Source organism: Miniopterus schreibersii, assembly GCF_964146895.1.
Source record: "Miniopterus schreibersii genome assembly, chromosome: 14".
In the NCBI taxonomy this organism is placed as follows: Eukaryota; Metazoa; Chordata; class Mammalia; order Chiroptera; family Miniopteridae; genus Miniopterus; species Miniopterus schreibersii.
In genome coordinates this window covers 54649733-54666443 of record NC_138114.1, presented here as the reverse complement: position 1 = coordinate 54666443, position 16711 = coordinate 54649733, and the positions used below count along the sequence as shown (strand labels likewise).

Genomic DNA, 16711 nt, shown 5'->3' with positions numbered 1-16711 from the left:
TCATAGGTGAGGGGCGTAGAAAGGGGTCAGGTAGGAGGGCCCCAGGAAGGGCGCAAAGGGGACCCCGGCGGCGGCAACGGCCGTCAGCGGGAAGGAGGCGGCGGCCGGGAAGAGGACACCGGCCGCCGAGTAGGAGGGAAAAGTCTGGAAGGGCGGCGCGCCTGGGCCCGGGGGACCCGGGCTGCCCCCCGCGCCGCCGCCGCCTCCTGGCGCCGCAGCCCCGGGAGCCCCGGCCCGCGGGGTGCCTCCCCCCACCTGAGCTGCGCCGTCGGCGCCGGGGTTCTGCTTCTTCCACTTGGTCCTGCGGTTCTGGAACCAAATCTTGACCTGCGTCTCCGTGAGGCTGAGCGACAGCGCGAGGTTCAGGCGCTCGCACACCGACAGGTAGCGCGTGGCCCGGAACTTGTTTTCCAAGGCCACCAGCTGCTCGTAGGTGAAGGCGGTGCGCGCGCGCCTGGGCTTGGCGCCGCTGGGCTCTGCGCGCCGGCGCCGGGGCCGCGGGGAGCCCGGCGAGCCCGGGGAGCCCGCGAGGCCGCCCCCGCCGCCCTCCGCCGCCGCCAGCGCCGCTGTCGGGACCTCGGGGGAGCGCGGCGGGCCCGCCGGCAGGCGCGCAGCCCGCTCCCCGCGCCGCCCTCCCGCATCCTCCGCGTCCTGTGCCTCCTCCGCCTCGGAGCCCTCCAGGGGGGACGCCGCCTCCGCGCCTCTGCCCGCGTCACCTGGGGGAGAAGCGGGCGGTGATCAGAAGCCCAGAACCGCCCGGCCGGGCCGGTCCCCGGACCACGCAGCGCGTCCCCCAGTCCGGCCCCAATTCACCTAGCAGGCCCTTCCCGAGACCACACATCTTAGCAAGCCCTCTCGGCGTCGGAGTTTAGGGGTGCAGTGTCCCCTTGCCTTTTACTCATCTGTCACCCAGTAGGCCTCCACGACGTGCATTTTGCATGAATGACACGCCGCATTAAAAAAAAACATAATAACCTTATTGGACAACCTTATGGGGAGGGGGGACCACTGCACATTAAGACATCCAGGCGTCAAGTGCGTTTAGGGCTGCGTCTCCCCAGCCACCAGAAGCCTATTTTGGTCTGGGACTCCTAGCAATTAAAAAAGAAGTTATTAAGCCCCCCTTTAAAGTGAAATTCCCCCTTTCCCATCTTCTCTCTCCTGCCGTGTTAATAGAGTTTCAGATTTGTGCGGGGTGGATCGATAGATGTCATCTATTAAAGGTAAGTTTTAATCGAACAATATTAGGATCAGACAGGGAAAGGGGGTTTGAAGTCGGTACCTGCAAGCTGTAGGCAGGAGATATGCAGTAGCCAGTAATAGAATATCGATCATGGGGGGTGGGGGGAGCGCGGCCCCTCGGAGGGGCGATCCTGACAATTACCGAGCTGACCGCCCGGGCCCCAGCGCAGCCGCCAGAGGCGCCCCGAGCCCCAGACAATCATCGCCAAACTTGGGGAGGGGAAGCGGGAGGATGCGCCGCATCCAGCCTCTCCCGACCCTGCGCCCCTGACCCTCGGCGTCCCTCCAGGGAGCCCCGTGCCCACTCCCCACCCAGCACGGCCCTGGCGTCTGTTGTCCTTCCTTCCAGACGCAAACTTTCCTGGGCCCCCCATCAGGCGTCCACCAGAGCGAGGAGAAGCCGAAAAGGGTTTCAGGAGAAGGGACCAAACCCCCGTCATGGGGCCCCGCCCCGACCCGCCCCCGCCCCACTGTGAGCGCAGGGGCCGAGGAGTCTCTGGAGTGGCCCTGGGTGGTCGGAGGTGGGCACCGGTGGGTAACGCGACCTCCATACTCACTAAGACCTCGACACCTGATTAACCTCAGCTTCCTCGTCTGTAAAACGGGGCCGATGTTGTTAACGCTGTCGCTCAGGTTCTGCAGTTTGTCTTGCTCTTATCTCTAGCTCAGGTCCTAGCACGTGGCGGGAGCAGTAAACGCCGGATAAATGAATGAGACTGGACAAGGTGGGCGCTGGGTGTCAGCTTCCACCGCGAGCAAATCAGAGCTGCGATGCTTCCTCGCTCGCGCCGCGGGTGAGCAGAGGGGGCTTCGGTGGCAAATCCCTCACCTGGGATCCTGGAGGCCGCCTTCCTGCCTCAATCTAATTCCACCCCGTCCTGTGCAACATTTCCCTTTGGAGAAGATGCCGGTGCGGCCATTCCCGGGTCCCTGGCTGCCACCCCAAACACCTCCCCACCCCACGCACACACACCCCTCCATCGCATCATCTGAGCTGGGGCTTCCCGGAGCCGGGGGCCTCCTCGCATCCTTACCAGGGGTCTCCCGCTGGCGCGCCTGGTCCCCCGAGCTGCCGTCCTTCCCCGCTTCGGACTCTGCCAAACTTTTCTTGGCTTCCCGGGGAGCAGCGCGCAGGGCCGGGAGCGCCGCTCGGGTGAATTTCTGTGGGTCCAGGATGTCCAGGACAGAGAAGGAGATCTTGTGGGGGGAGGGAGCCGCCTTGGCCCCGCCGTCCTGCCATGCCAGCATGCCCGCGGGCCGGAGGCCGGCGGCGCGGGGTCTGGGATGGCCGCGCTCCGACTGGCCTTCGTCTGTGGCTCGTCCGCGGTCTCCAGCCAGTAGGAGGGTCGAGGCGGCCAAGTGAAGCTGGGGAGGGGGCGAGAAGGCGGGGCGGGGAGAGAGCAGCGGGGGGCTGCGCGCGGATTGGCACTCGCGCGGCCCAGGCCCCCGCCGCGTGCAGGGCGCGCTCGCAGCAGCCCTAGACTGCCCCGCGCCTCACCCCGGCCGCCAGCCTTGGCGAGGGGCGCCTTGGTGCGCCCGGTGCGCCCGGTGCGCGCTCCCGCTCCAGGAGCGCCGCCGGCTGCGCGCGCCTCCCGGCCACCCGCCCGGACCACAGGTGCACGCGAGGCAGGGAGGGAGGGCCCGACCTTCAGGTCGGGGACCCCCAACAGACACACTGAGGGCCTCGCTCCCTTTCCCCAGTGCCCCCGCCTTGGCACTGGGGCTGCTGTTGAGGCCAGGACTGGTTGCCTCAGGGCAACGCCCAGCACACCCCCTGCCCCGCCAGCGAATCACGGCGATGGCCTGAGACCCGCTCATCTCGGATTTGGGCCTTCGTGTCCTCACAGTTTATAAAGCCAAGGGGCTCGCGCGGTCTCACTCCATCCTCAGGACTCTCAGAGCATCCCTGTGGGGTGGGCGTGGCCTGGCAAGACTATTATCCCCGCTTTAAAGATGAGAACATTGAGGTTCAAAGATGAGAAGTGAGTTGCCCAGGGTCACTGTTGATTGGTGGCAGAGTCTGGACTCGAACCCAGGTCTTCTCCTGGACCAGAAGTGGAGGGAGACAGTCCCGCCCTGCCCCCCCCCCGCAGGGGTTTGAAGCGACGTCCCAGTCCCACCAAGTGGCCCACAGCCTTGGAGACTGGCGTGAGCCAGGTGAGCCAGGTGAGCCAGGTGAGGGTGCCTACCCTGGCTTACTGAGACATCAAGCACATCCCTCGGTGCCCTTCAGGCCTCTTCCCAGTCACAGATTTGGTCATTTGCAACAGAAATCGGGTGTCTAGGAATTAGGTTTTACCTTTGACCTCTGCCCTCCCAGCCCCAAGAAGCAAAAGGTTAAAAGACGTTTGTCTGGTTTGCATTTGAGGTCAGGGCACAGAGACGACCAAAGTGGCCCCGTTTGCCCCACCAAGTCCCATGGGAGAGCGAGCCTCGGTCCTGGGGGAGCGTCCCCCAGCCGCCCTGTGTTACCCCTTTCCCTCTGTCAGTCTGGACCAGCTGTGAGCACGAAGCTTTGGTCTCACTTGTCTGAGGCTTCTCCCAGCCACTCTGCCCAGAAGCACCCCAGACGCGGCTGTGCTTTCCTCCCCACCCCATGGGGTTTCCCAACAATGGCTCGGCAACTAATATTGTCCGAGCCGGAGGGGGTAGGAGGGGGAGGAGCGACCCCATCAAAGGGCCGGGGCTGCTAATCCCAGCTGTTATTTAGAGGAGGCCTCCCAGGCCCGCTCCTTGTAGCTTTTCTCATTCAAACCTCCTGGCTCCTCCCAGAGGCGGCCACTGGATTCCCTGGGGACTTGAAAGCCCTGTTTTCGGAAATTCAGGCCAGCCCAGGTCCTAAAGCCAAGATGGATTGTGCTTTAAAAGGGAATCCAGAAAGGAAGTGCCCTGCCCCAGCCCACGGGACCCCCTCCCGCCAGAGGGAAGGCCCACCTGTGAAACGCGAAGAAAAGTCGGCCCTGGAATCGGACGGCGGCACCCAGGACCCGGGCTGCAAGTCGCAGAACCTTCCCGAACATGGGGGGTACTTTGTTTCTGTTTCGACAACTCTTCTCTCTCAGCGCTCACGTGATTTCTTTCTTTAACCTTCCTTTTCTTTCTCCCCCCCTCCCCGTACTGATCTCAGCCCCCCTTTACTTTTTTAACACTCACGTTCATATTTTTTTCAAATTTAGGTGTTTCAGGGTGGCTAGAAATAGGTCTCCTGCAGGCGGCCCCGAAATGGACATTTGTGGCTTCGGGTGGCCCCCCTCCTTATCTGCCGGCCTGTGAGAGGCCGTGAGGCCACGTTCAGGGGAAGGGCTGGCACCCCAGAGTCCGCCCCGAAGCCCCGACCAGAGGGACAGGAAAGGTTTGGACAGCCAAGGCCCCAACCTGGGTGGTTTTCGCTTCCCTTTACAAATCACCTCAAAGTTTTTTGTTGAAATGATGTGGACCCCCTTTCCTCGAATAGGAGTCACTTTTCCTTTGAGGGCCACAGGTGTGACGTATAGAACAGGGGCCGAAAAGGGAGAAGCCACACTCTGGAAAGTCAAGCGCACATCAAGGCCACGTGCTTTAAGACTGTGTATCTTTAAGAATGTCTAGTTATTTTTAAATTTTTCCTGCCCTTTATGGTTCCTATGTTTCCGATGTGTGTGTTCGGCACGGCATAAGGTTCGTGAACCTCTCACTCAGAGCTTGGCTTCTGGAAACAGATGGCACAGAAGAAACAGTGAGGGGTCTCCATCAACGTGGAAGGAACAGAAAAAGTCCCCCTCTTACTCACCTAACTTAAAGAGAAGCCCTCACCCGGGGAACACGCTGAACTCTGCAGTTTGGTGGGGGGAGAGAAGGCCTGGGGGGGGGGTTGTTTTTCTGGCCATCTGCTTTGTAAACGACCAGGAGTCAGTGAGACTGCCTGTGGGCACAGTTCAGTGATGTGTTGACTCGCTAATGTCTTCATACATGTATTTATACCCAAGATATTCTTATATAATGAACATACCCACATCCAGCAAGCTACCTCCCCTCTGTGCATGGAGATGATTTGTTTTCTCAGCGTGGCCATTAACATTCCGCCTGAGTGCCACCGTCGTTAAATTGCTTGGATGCTAGGCGGGTTCCAACCCTGACCTGTCCTGATGGCAAGTGATGGCTGTAACAAGCTGGGGATCAATATTCATAGCGGGTGTCCTGAGCTGATAACACCATCCGAGACAATGCTGGCCATCAGCGCGGACAGCTGAGGTATTGGGCCATTAGGGATGTTGTGTTAAATAACCTGATCCATTTCTGGGGCTATTTAATGAATTTCACAGTTTAGATAGTATCTGTAAAGAGAAGGCAAAGGCTATTCCCGAGGCACTGATGCAGATCAACGGTGCCAGGCTCCCTGAGCTATTCCACAAACAGCGTGGCCCATAATTCCAGCGCGGCCTGGAGGAGCTCCTGCCTGGCCACGGGAACGCCGTTAACAATGGAGAGAATGTGCCGTGGATGCGGAGAGAGGGCAATATCACGAGCCCCATCAAAGCGCCTTAGACAAAATGTCATGTTCCTGAAATAAAATACAACGGAAATTCTCTAGGTGAAATCCTGCGGTTTGGGCCAGCCCACGGGGTAGGACACACGTGCCAAAGAGACAGCTTCATAAGGCACAGCGGCGTGGTGACGAAGGGGAAGTCAACTGGGGAAACAGCAGGGCGGGCAATCCTGTTACCACCTCTGCCCGCTTTCCCCAAGTACTTCTTCAACCCATTTGTCTACAGAAGGAGAGGGGGCAGAGCCAGCTTTTAAAAGAAACCTACCGGTAGCAGCAGAATCTGTTTGCCTGACTGTCCCCCTTGCTGCTGGAGAGTTCATTTACAATAAAGGCGAGCGTTTTCCACTTCCCACCAGGACTTCGAACGCTGGCTGCCCAGCAGAGCAAGTATTCCCTTTAAAAACCCACCGTGGAGACTGATCGGTGAACCCTCTAAGTGTAGCCTTCCCACCCGTCCCAGGCTGCGGCCAGAATGAAAATGTTTAGTCAACACATTTTGCTTTGAGAAATTAGTGTTGCTTCTTGGAAAGCAACAGCTTATAAGAAAATCAACCCAGTCCGATTAGGATGGATGGGCAACGTTCCCCTTACGAGGAGGTGCAGGAGAGGCTGGCAAGAACAACAGGGCCCAGGAATGTCTAGATGCAGCCACGGGCTCATAATGGGCCCCATATCCTTAGGGAAGGTCCCCTGCATTTGTGGACCAACCTGTGCTCTTAATGGGCCATCCATGCTGGACAACAAGGCCCATCTCCCCATTTCAGGATCCTTAGCTCGAAGACGGCTACCATCAATACATCGACGAGCGAGTCTCCGCTTAAGTACTTAAAAAAATCGGGGCAGTCGAGGAAACTCTTCTCTTTTTCGATCGTATTTCACTTATTGCAAAAATGATGGAGCATTAAACGGAACATAACAATTCACCCCAAAATCTCCCTGGCTGACCACATTGCAACATTCCCATGTCCTCCCCAGCCCCGGCCCCACGCATCCCGTTGTCTGCATACGCCTTGGCATTCTGGTTTTTCACATAATGTTGTCACACGAGCCTTTTCCACGCTGTGACCTAGTCTTCGTTTTCTGGTGGCACCAAGTTTCTCTGAGCGGCCAGCCGAGCTACAGCGTCCTGCACGGCCTTGGACGCGCCTTTCCTCCAGCTCGCCCTGCGGCCGCCCGCGTGGGAATCGTCTCCTTGGCATCGCCCCCCGGGAGGGAATGCGCGGTCCACGGCCCAGCTCTTTGCATCGCCCTTTGGGGGGACACACCCCCCCGGGGATGAGCAGCACGGGTCCTGCCAGTCCCCTGACTTCGCTACTTGTACAGGTGTCTCCTGGCTTCGCTATGCCAGGGTCTGGGGTGATTTTTTCCCCCCGTTTGCGGAGAAGATGCCCACTTGGGAGCAGGTGACCCCAAGTCCAAGGGCAGCGCCCGCCCCTCCCCCGCGGGCCCGCCCCACCCCGCCCCACTACATTTCCCAGGCGCCCCCGCGCGGCGGGCGCAGCCGCAGCGCCCAGCCTAGGGGTGGCACTCGGAGCCCGGGCGCGCGGCGGGCGCGATGGCCGCGTGGGGCGAGCGGCTGGCGGGCGTGCGCGGGGTGCTGCTCGACATCTCGGGGGTCCTGTACGACAGCGGCGAGGGCGGCGGCCGGCCGATCGCCGGCTCCGTGGAGGCGGTGGCCAGGTGAGCGGGCCGCGGGGCCGCGGGCGCCGGGCCGCGCTCGGCCGGGGCGCTGCTGCCGCTTCTGATCGCTGCTGGGGGCGGGGCCTGGGTGGGCGGGGCCGCTGCTGCCGCTTCTGATCGCTGCTGGGGGCGGGGCCTGGAGGGGCGGGGCCTGGGCGGGGCGGGCGGGCGGGGCCGCTGCTGCCGCTTCTGATCGCTGCTGGGGGCGGGGCGGGGCCGGTGGGCGGGGCCGCTGCTGCCGCTTCTGATCGCTGCTGGGGGCGGGGCCTGGAGGGGAGGGGCCTGGGGGCGGGGCCGGGGACGATGGGCGGGGCCTCCGCTGTCGCTTCTGATCGCTGCTGGGGGCGGGGCCTGGGCGGGGGGGGCGGGGCCGCTGCCACCGCCTCTGATCGCTGCTGGGGGCGGGGCCGGTGGGCGGGGCCGCTGCTGCCGCTTCTGATCGCTGCTGGGGGCGGGGCCTGGAGGGGCGGGGCCTGGGGGGCGGGGCCGGTGGGCGGGACCGCCGCTGTCGCTTCTGATCGCTGCTGGGGGCGGGGCGGTGGGCGGGGCCGCGCTTTGGCCCCGCCCCGCGCTGGAGGCCTGCGAACCGGCCTCGGCGCGCGCCCCTGGCGAGCCCGGGGCGGCTGGAGGTGCGCCGTCCCGCAGGGTGGGCACCAATGCCGGCCGCTGCCGGGCGCCGGGAAATGCGGCCGGTCTGATGGCGACGGGCTGTCAGGGTAAAGCCCACGCGGGGTTTGCCCTTCATGCTGATTCCATGTTGATCTGACGGCGATTTGAATGTGGTCGGTTGAATAAAATACATGACGTTATTTCCATCTGTTTCTCCTGGCTTTTGTCAAGCTTTGGCTTAGGTGCGGCTGGCACTGTCCTTCAGCTGGACTGTGTTTGGTCGTCTGTTTAGACAGCATCTTGCCGCCGAGTCCTGTGCGTGGAGGACGTGCCGGGACCACGGGTGGCGCCGCTGGACCCGGGCCTTGTCGTTGCCAGGGCATCGCAGGCCGGTGTTGCCCTGCTGTTGGTGGGCAGCCGGGAAGGGCTAATGGCACAGGACTTGGCCTCCCATAGTCACTACCTGGGGGAACTTTGCTTGGAGGTCTGATTTCATTGGGACTCAGTTTACCTACCTGTGGATGGCCCTTAAGTTAGCCTCTCCCGAGTGAGGCACAGATTGCAGGGTGCGGCGTTAAGAAGGGTGTGCCCGGTCTGTTAACCTCTTTCTGTTCTGCACTAGCCTCTCCCACTGATGGGGGGGGGGGCACGGACACGGTTTCATTTGCTTTATCTCAGGCAGATTTGTCCAGCCGGGTGCCGCTGGTAGCACTTACAATGTATGAATCTAACAGCAATGTAATAACACAGCCAGTTACAGAGCTGAGAGAGGGGAGGCTCCTTCCCCAGAGCCTGTGGGGTTCTTTTCGGTGAGGGGATATAGTACTTGTTATCTGGGAGGACTTTAAACTTTTTTAAAAATTGATTATGAGAGAGAGAGAAGGAGGGGGAGAGAGAGGGAGAGAGACATCAATTCGTTGTCCCACTCATACATGCAGTCATTAGTTGATTCTTACATGCGCCCTGTCTGGGGATCGAACCAGCAACCCTGGCGTATTGGGACAACGCTCTAAACCAACTGAGCTACCTGGCCAGGGCCCGGGGACTTAATCATTACCCTGTGTAGGGGCCTGGAGGTGATGGCTTGGTCCCTCTGAAAACCCCTGGGCTCCCAGGACCGGGACCCAGTCCCCACGCCTGCTCCCATCTGTGGGGCCTGGAGAGTGGCCTCTGTGACTCCTCTCCTCCCTCTCCGCCCACCTCACCCACTTGCTCCCAGACTTGGGGGATGGGGGATGGGGATGGTTCACTTACAGAGCCCCTGAGTCCCCCAGTACCCACATAACCTGGCCGCTCTACACTGCAGTGCCTCTGGGTCCCCGGACATTCCTTTTCTCCCTGTGACTCCTGCTGGCTCCTTAGAGACTAGGCCCCCACGCAGGCCCAGCCTGACAGATGGTGCTCAGGCTCAGGACGCCCTCGAGCCCTCCAGTGGGTTTCCTGGGCCTGGATGAAGCCCAGCCATGGCTTCAGTGGCTGTAGTTCAGGAACCGTCCCCCCAGGAATCTGTGCCACTTCGGGGGTTTTCCGTGGGGATGTTTCAAATATATGGGCGACACTTTTTCCCTCTTGTGGTGGCTGTGCCAGGAAAGGACTCTACTGGGAATCTTCCAGAACAGGCCTCGTTTGCCAAGGCAAGCAGCGCTGTGCACTCGGCTGCTTTTTGTGACTTTTTGCAGCCCTAGGACTGAGGTTTCTTTGCACCTCGCACACCCTGTGGCCTCCTTGATATGCTTGGCTCCCTTTGAAGTCCCAGGAGCTCAGAGGAAGTCCCTGCGGTGAGAACGGGGCTGCAGAAGGACAAGTGTGATGGGGGGGGTGATGACCCCAGGCTGGGGGAGAGTTGGCCTCCAGGCAGCTCCCCAGCTCCCTGGGTTCCCAAATAGCACCTTCTGTTCTGGGAACCCCAGGGGGAGGGGCAGTTCACCACCCTTCTTCCTAGACTTTCTGTGGTGACAGCTGTCCTCAGATTTTCTGGAAGGCTTCCCCTTTTTGGGGACAGAGCTCATGGAGAGTGTAAACTCTGCTTTTTAAAAGGACATCGACCACGATGATAGCTGTCGCCACTGACTGAGGGAGGCCTGCTCCATGCTGGACCACTACATGCTAACTTCACAGCCGGCCCAGAGGTTGGGTGTTGGCCCCTTTCCTTCCTCCCTCCCTCCCTCCCTCCCTCCCTCCCTCCCTCCCTCCCTCCCTTCCTTCCTTCCTTCCTTCCTTCCTTCCTTCCTTCCTTCCTTCCAGATTTTTTTAATTGATTTTTAGAGAGAGGAAGAGAGAGGGCGAGAGAAACACCAGGGATCGAGCCCAAAACCCAGGCATGTGCTCTGACCAGGAGTCAAACCCGGTGACCTTTTGGTGCACTGGACAGTGCTCAACCAACTGAGCCACACCGGCCAGGGCCCGGCCCCTTTTCAAAGTGGGGCTGAGGCTCAGAGACTTGGAACTGCCAGGGTCTACCCCCGTCTGCCTGACTCCAGAGCTCCGGTTGTCCCCACCATACCCACTGCCTCTCGTTCGCTCACTCACACACGCAGCCAGTGTTCACTGAGTGATTCTGCCGTGGGCAGCAGCAGTGAGCTAGCTGGGCGGATGGACGTCCCTGCCCGGTGCTGGCAGGCCAGGGGATGGGGACCTAGGGTGGGAGGCATGGAGCCAGGGTAGGGGGCATGGCCTCGCGGATCCAGGGATGCGAGGGCTGGGGTCTGAAGATGTTATCTGGGCCAGCAGTGTCCTAGATGGCAGAGCAGGAGGCCCAGGTTTCTGAGGCCAGGATGCCTCTGCCCCCTTGTCATTCCCGGGCAGTGTGGTCCCTTCTTGGAGCTACTGGGGCTGCGGCTGGCCCGGTGTGGAGCCCCTTTCACTGCTCTAGGACTGGTGGGTGGGTGTGGTCATTGGACATCTGTAACTGGCCTGGGTCCCCCATCAGGCCCTTTGTTGGAGAGCCATTCAGAGGCTGGCCTGGCCCAGCGGGGGCTCCAGCACAAAGCACGCCCCAGAGGCATCTGCATGTGAAAGGCGGGTGGGCATTTACTGCATCCTGCAGAGGCCACTAAAGCCCATCTGCTGGGCCCGCCCGGGCAGGCCTTTCTCTGGGCGGAAGGAAGCAGGCTCTGCCTCAGCGCAGGGCAGCCTCATAAAGCAATTCCCAGCCGGCACCACCGCAGCCGCAACCCAGCCTTCCTGTGGGGCCTCTCAAAGCCCAGGGTGCACCGGAAGCCTGGGACCCTGTTGAAACTCAGGCCCCTCCCAGCAGGTCTGGGAGCAGAGAGAACGGAGCCAGGGGAACCTTGTCTGGAGTCTGGCAGCCCACACTCAGGACCCACCTCCTCCTGACGCTGGCCCACACTGGCACCGTCAGCTCTAGGGACACGGGTCCCCAGGAGTGCAAATAACGGCTACTAGGGACTGAGGGCAGCCAGGGGCCTCACGTGCATGCTTCATCCGTCCCTCTACACACCCCCACACGTGGCCCCGCACCTGCCAGAGGGGACCTTGAGGATATCGGAGGGGGAGGGGCGGGGCAGGCGCTGGTTTGAGTTTGTTTAGGCTGCAGGAACCTTCCTGACTCAGCCTGGACCTTGGACAGGGGTGTTTGCCGAGAATGTCCTGTCCTGTCCCTCGCGCTGCCAGGTGTTGTGGGGTGAACCGCTGTCTTCAGAGGCGAGAGCAGGTTGCTCGCCTCGGGGCTGTGTTCTCACTTCATTACTGTTTAAGCTCCAGAATGCGTGGTGGCCTCGTGAACGTTCCCTCTAGTGCAGGATCGCAGAGCCCGCAGTCAGATCCTCATCACTTCCTCGGGTGATACGGGGACCCTCCCAGGCCTTTTCCTCTATTTCCCCAAAAGCACAGAGGATTTTAGGATGTGCCCCCCTCCTTCCCTGGTTCTGGTCCCGTCCCGCGGGCTCCCCATCACCCTCTCTCCTGCCCCTGCCCTGCAGTCCTCAGGCAGCCCTGATGTCCAGTGGTCACAGGTCACAGGAGCCTGGGGTCCCCTTCACATCCTGACCCAGGGTTTTCAAACTCTTATGTAACCTCAGAGCATTGATCCCCCAAATAAAACCTGGGTAAAACCGCCCAATAAGAAAACAGATAAAAGAGCAATGTTTAAAGTATATATTTTTGATGCTCCAGTGTGAACTTATAGGTAATGCATGGAGGTGGGGAGAGTGTCCAGTCACTGGGAGCTGTGGGAGCTATTGTTGGGGCTCCCTCTCTCCTGGGTGCTCCAGGGATGACCCCCAGGACCAGTCACCCTGGGTTTGGCCCAGGCTGCTTTTTCTGGATTGAACCTTGCCCTCTTTCTTAACGGTGGCCCTGGGAGGTGCTCGCTGGCTCCCCCCTGCAGGGGAGGCCTCCCTGGCTCCTCCTGCTGTCCCTGGTCACCTGGCATCTGGCTTCCTGTCATGTCCCAGCCCCCAGCACCAGGCTCGTCCGAGTGTGGTTGTCATTGTCACCGCCATTGCCATCACTGCCATTCATGAGTGTTTGCAGTGTGACAGGTGCTTCGCCAGAGCCCTGTCAAGTAGCTACTGTCAGTGCCTCATTTGATAAATGTGGAAGCTGAGGCTGGAGAGGGTTAGGTGACACGCCTGGGTCACACAGTGAGAGGGGTGGAGGTGCACTGGGTGCGTTTGCTGCCCCAGCCAGGCTCCCACCATCCCCTGGGAGTGCCTGTCTCTGTCCCCCACAGCGCCCGATAGCACTGGACCAGCCCGTGAAGGTGCTCAGCGAGGACTGGCTGGCGGCTGACCTTGCAAGGCTGGGGAGTGGTCTAGAGAACCCAGGACTCCCCAAGACTCGCCCTTCGGCACCTCGTGTCTCTGGGCTCCAGTCTCCTCCTCTGAATGAGCCGCTGGGTCACACAATCTCCAAGGGCCCCTCTGGCGTCTCGAGTCCCCGCACTCGATTCCAAGCTGTGTTTATTAATAAGCAGTAAGTTGATGTTTGCGGGCTCAGCATGTCTCTCTGACCTGAGCTCAGAGGCTCGGGCAGGTCAGGGAGGGGACACTGAGGGCAAGCGAGGCAGTCACAGGCTTGGGGGAGGCGTGCCATGTGTTTCCGGAGGGCCTTGGCTTGGGGACCTGCCTGACGTCTGTCTGACCTCATTGCTGTCCTCCTGAGGTCACTGGCTGGCTGGCCAGGGCTGAGTGGCCTGTCCAGGGTTGGCCGTGTGCATCACCACCTCCCGTGTTCTCACCGTCTCCCGTGTCGCCTCTTTGCTCTGTCCGGACTCTGGACTCTGTTTCTTGCCTGGACTCTGACGACACTGTACCCACAGTGTCAGCTGGAGAGTCGGGGGGTGGGGTGGGGGAGGATCTTCAGGGTGGGCGGAGCAGCTGCCGGCAGACCTGCCGAAAGGTCTGCATGGTGGCCCGGTGGAGAGAGGGGGAGGCGCCGCGGGTCCAGGCGGAGCTCCTGGCACTGTGCTGGATGCTATGCCCGATGCACTGTGGGGGGAGTTCCAGAGAGCATCTGGCGAGAAGGATGCAGGAAGGGCAGTCGATTCCTGGCAGTTTCAGGCCCTGTACCTTTGAGCTGTCACTTCCCAGACATGAGCTTCACTCTGTCGTCCAGGGAGCACCTCCCACCTGTGAGCTGGTGCTCTGAGCCCTTTGATGGCACCGCCCCCGAGGGGCCCTGGGCCCAGCTCTGCAGCCTCTCAACCCCCTGGCAGGAGCCTCTTCTGGCCTCTGTGACCCTGACCCACCCACAGTCAGCATCCCGACCCAGGAGATGCCAGATGATGTGCACGTTGGTGACCACAGGCTCCGCTCACCGGGGATGTGACCAGTAGGCTGGGGGATGCCCTGGCTCAGCCCCTGTGACTGGGGGCACCATGCTGGGCAGGGTGCTTTAGAAAACACTCTACAGAGCCCTACGGAGGAGGCAGAGATAGGACATCACGGTGCTGATGCCAAGAGCAGCATCAAGGCTGTGAAAACCATGCAGAGGAAGATGTGCTCTGCCTGGGCAGGATGAAGGCCTGGGGGCCTTCCTGGAGGAAGGGATATATATGAACCAGGCCTTGAAGGATGAGTAGGACTTGTCACTAGGGGACGGTGATGGCAGACTCAGGGTAAGGAGGGGGCCCTCCTGGGTCAGCCAGAGGTGACAGATTCCTGAGTGCTGGGGTTGGGCCTGCGTCCGGGAGCCGCCTCGCTCCTGCCCAGGTCCCCCTCGGCCCTCCGTGGTGAGTGGAGAGGGCAGTGGGCTGTGGAGCTGTGCCAAGGTCGGCCAGGGTGTCTAGTAATCGTCCTCGCACGCTACCTGCTGCTGGCGATAATGAGAGGGCTCCATTATTTTCGGGTGAGCGCCCCAGCAGATGCCGACAGCCAGCAGATGTGCGAGGTCCGAGGTGATTTGCAAGGGACCGGTTCTGTGATGCGCAGTAATTGCACCAGGCGACAGTGTTGTCACTCAGGGTTTGTCCCGGCCTGCCGGGATGAGGGAAAGGTCAGTTCAAAGATCCAGTGCGGCTGCAGGAAGTCGGGGCACATCCACGGGCTCCTGGGGAGGAGGCGGGGGCTGAGGCAGTGGCCGTGGTCTCCAAGGGGGACCTGCTCTGGACCGGGGGAGCTCTGCAGTAGGCCCCCTGTCCCCCGGGTTTGGGGCACTGGGGGGAATAACGTGGCCTGTCCTAGAGCTGGCCTGTCCCTGGTGCTGAAATTCCTTAATTCCTTGGATTCACTCCCTCAGGGCCCTTGCAGGCCTTGCGGTCGCCCCAAAGCCACACCTGCCTCAGGCTTCCCTGACATCCTGAATTTCTACATTCCAGGCCTCCCAAAGCCAAACTTGTGACATTTGGCAGCAGACCCCACCAGGAGGCACCGAGGATCTGGTCCTTTGGCTGTCTGTCTGGTTGGCCTACCATAACAGAAAACCGCAGACCGGGGGGCTTCAACAACAGAATTCTGTTCTCCCAGAGTCTTGAAGGCTGGACATCCAAGATCAAGGTGCCAGCAGGTGGTTTCTGGTGGGAGTTCTCTTCCTGGCCTGTAGGCTTCCACCTTGCTGTGTCCTCACATGGCCTCTTTGTGCATCTGGAGAGAGTTCTCTGGTGTCCTTTCTTATAAGGACACTAAACCTATATATCACATCCCCACCCTTATGACCTCATTTGACACAGTTCAGGCCATAGCATTGGCCACTCAGGGCCTCGCCCTCAGTGCCGACCCATCATCTCCCGCTTTCTGTCACCGAGTGCCTGCCCAGGTGGGCCGCACACACCCCTTCCCACCTGTAGAGTGTCAGGTGAAGCGGGGCCTGTGTTCCTGGTGCTTCCTTGCTGGGAATGTGCCAGCGCCCTCGCTGGCTGGTGCCGGGGCCTGCGCACGCCACCACATAGCTGCAGCCAGCTGTCGGCGTTGCTGCTGACAAGCTGCGTGATCCTGTAGGCGTCGGCCTCCTGGAGCCTCCGTTTCCTCCTCTCTGGAATGGGGTCGGTGCTTCTTGCCTCATTGGCCGGTTCACTCCATCAGCACAGACTCAGTGAGTCAGTCACCTGGGCGCCGGGCACCTGGTCCCAGGGATGTACGCAGGGAACGTGAACCATGTGGCTCTGCCCTCAGGGAGAGGCTGAAATCGGATCAGGGACCCTGAGCCCGAGGCAGGCTCCGGGGGAGGTAGTCACGTGTCACCATTTAACAGTAATAATGACCACTATTATATTTTCAGTAACTAAGAAAAACGAAGAAGGGACCTGGGGCTGATCCCAGGTGGCCGAGAAACACCTGTGGTGGCGCATCAGAGGGGGATGGGCGGTCAGGGGCACAAGGGGACAGACCCGCAGGGAGGGGACGGCCCCAAGCTTTTCCCGGCAGATTTTTCAGGGACTGACTTAACCCTAAACTGTTACTCAGGCTTTAAAGCAGATGTTTGGATGAACTCAGGCGGGTATCTCAAAGGGGACCGGAGGCCCAAGCGTCCGTGAGGGAGTCCTGTCACCTACTCCTGTTTTCACCGGCTTCTGAAGTCATGTTTGGAGCAGATGTGAGGCACTGTCATCTCACTGTCACACGATTGCTCACTGTTCTGAGAAGGTCACATCATAATTCATTAGCGATAATTAGTCCCCCGGCACCCCCGCTCTTCCTCACTCACCGGCTCCATTAACTTGGGTGTGAATCCCACGTTCCAGGCGCCAATCGATGGAGGCCTGTCTGTAATGTACAAGGTGACGCTATTAGTTACAATAATTAACTGCCTAATTAAAAATACAAAAGCTGTCTTTATGAAGGGCAATTAACCACTAAGCATAATGGATCATTCATAGCCCTCTGATTAGGAAAGACAAATACTAAGAAAGGACTCAATCACCTGGGCATTGATTAAGACACTGTCCGCCTCTTGGCTGCGTCCACGCTGTTGTTGGCGGCTCCGCGGGTTTCTTCCCAAATCGCACCTGTCAGCTCGAGCCCAGAGGGCCCAGAGGCCCATGGGAACCTGGAAATGTGTGTTTTCATGTCAAGTCCTGTCTGTTCCTGTCCGGGCCCTGGGGCGGGGGGGCGGGGGGTGGGGCGGCTGCAGGCCCCAGACACTCTCCGGGAAGAGTAGGTGTGGTCAGCGTGGTCTTAGGAAGGGTTCCTCTCACCGGCCATCTTTTGGACTTTGCATCGGTCAGTCAATCAGCAAACACTTCTCAGGGGCCTGCGA

General features: G+C 60.5%; 2 protein-coding genes across 3 annotated transcripts in view; one reads left to right on the top strand and one right to left on the bottom strand.

Annotated features, from left to right (window-relative positions):
- NKX1-2 (NK1 homeobox 2) lies at positions 1–2490 on the bottom strand (the record flags this gene model as incomplete). The annotated part of the gene is made up of 2 exons (XM_081158134.1): positions 1–716; positions 2277–2490. The coding sequence occupies 2 exons, from the start codon at positions 2488–2490 to the stop codon at positions 1–3; spliced, it is 930 nt and encodes a 309-aa protein (XP_081014260.1).
- Positions 2491–7258: 4768 nt separating this feature from the next.
- The window catches only part of LHPP (phospholysine phosphohistidine inorganic pyrophosphate phosphatase), a 51138-nt gene continuing 41685 nt past the window's right edge, over positions 7259–16711 (top strand). For both annotated transcript variants that reach the window (XM_081158665.1, XM_081158664.1), the window contains exon 1: positions 7259–7447. In XM_081158665.1, coding sequence (XP_081014791.1) covers positions 7323–7447 — 125 coding nt within the window. In that variant the 5' untranslated portion in view covers positions 7259–7322. The remainder of the gene's footprint in view (positions 7448–16711) is intronic.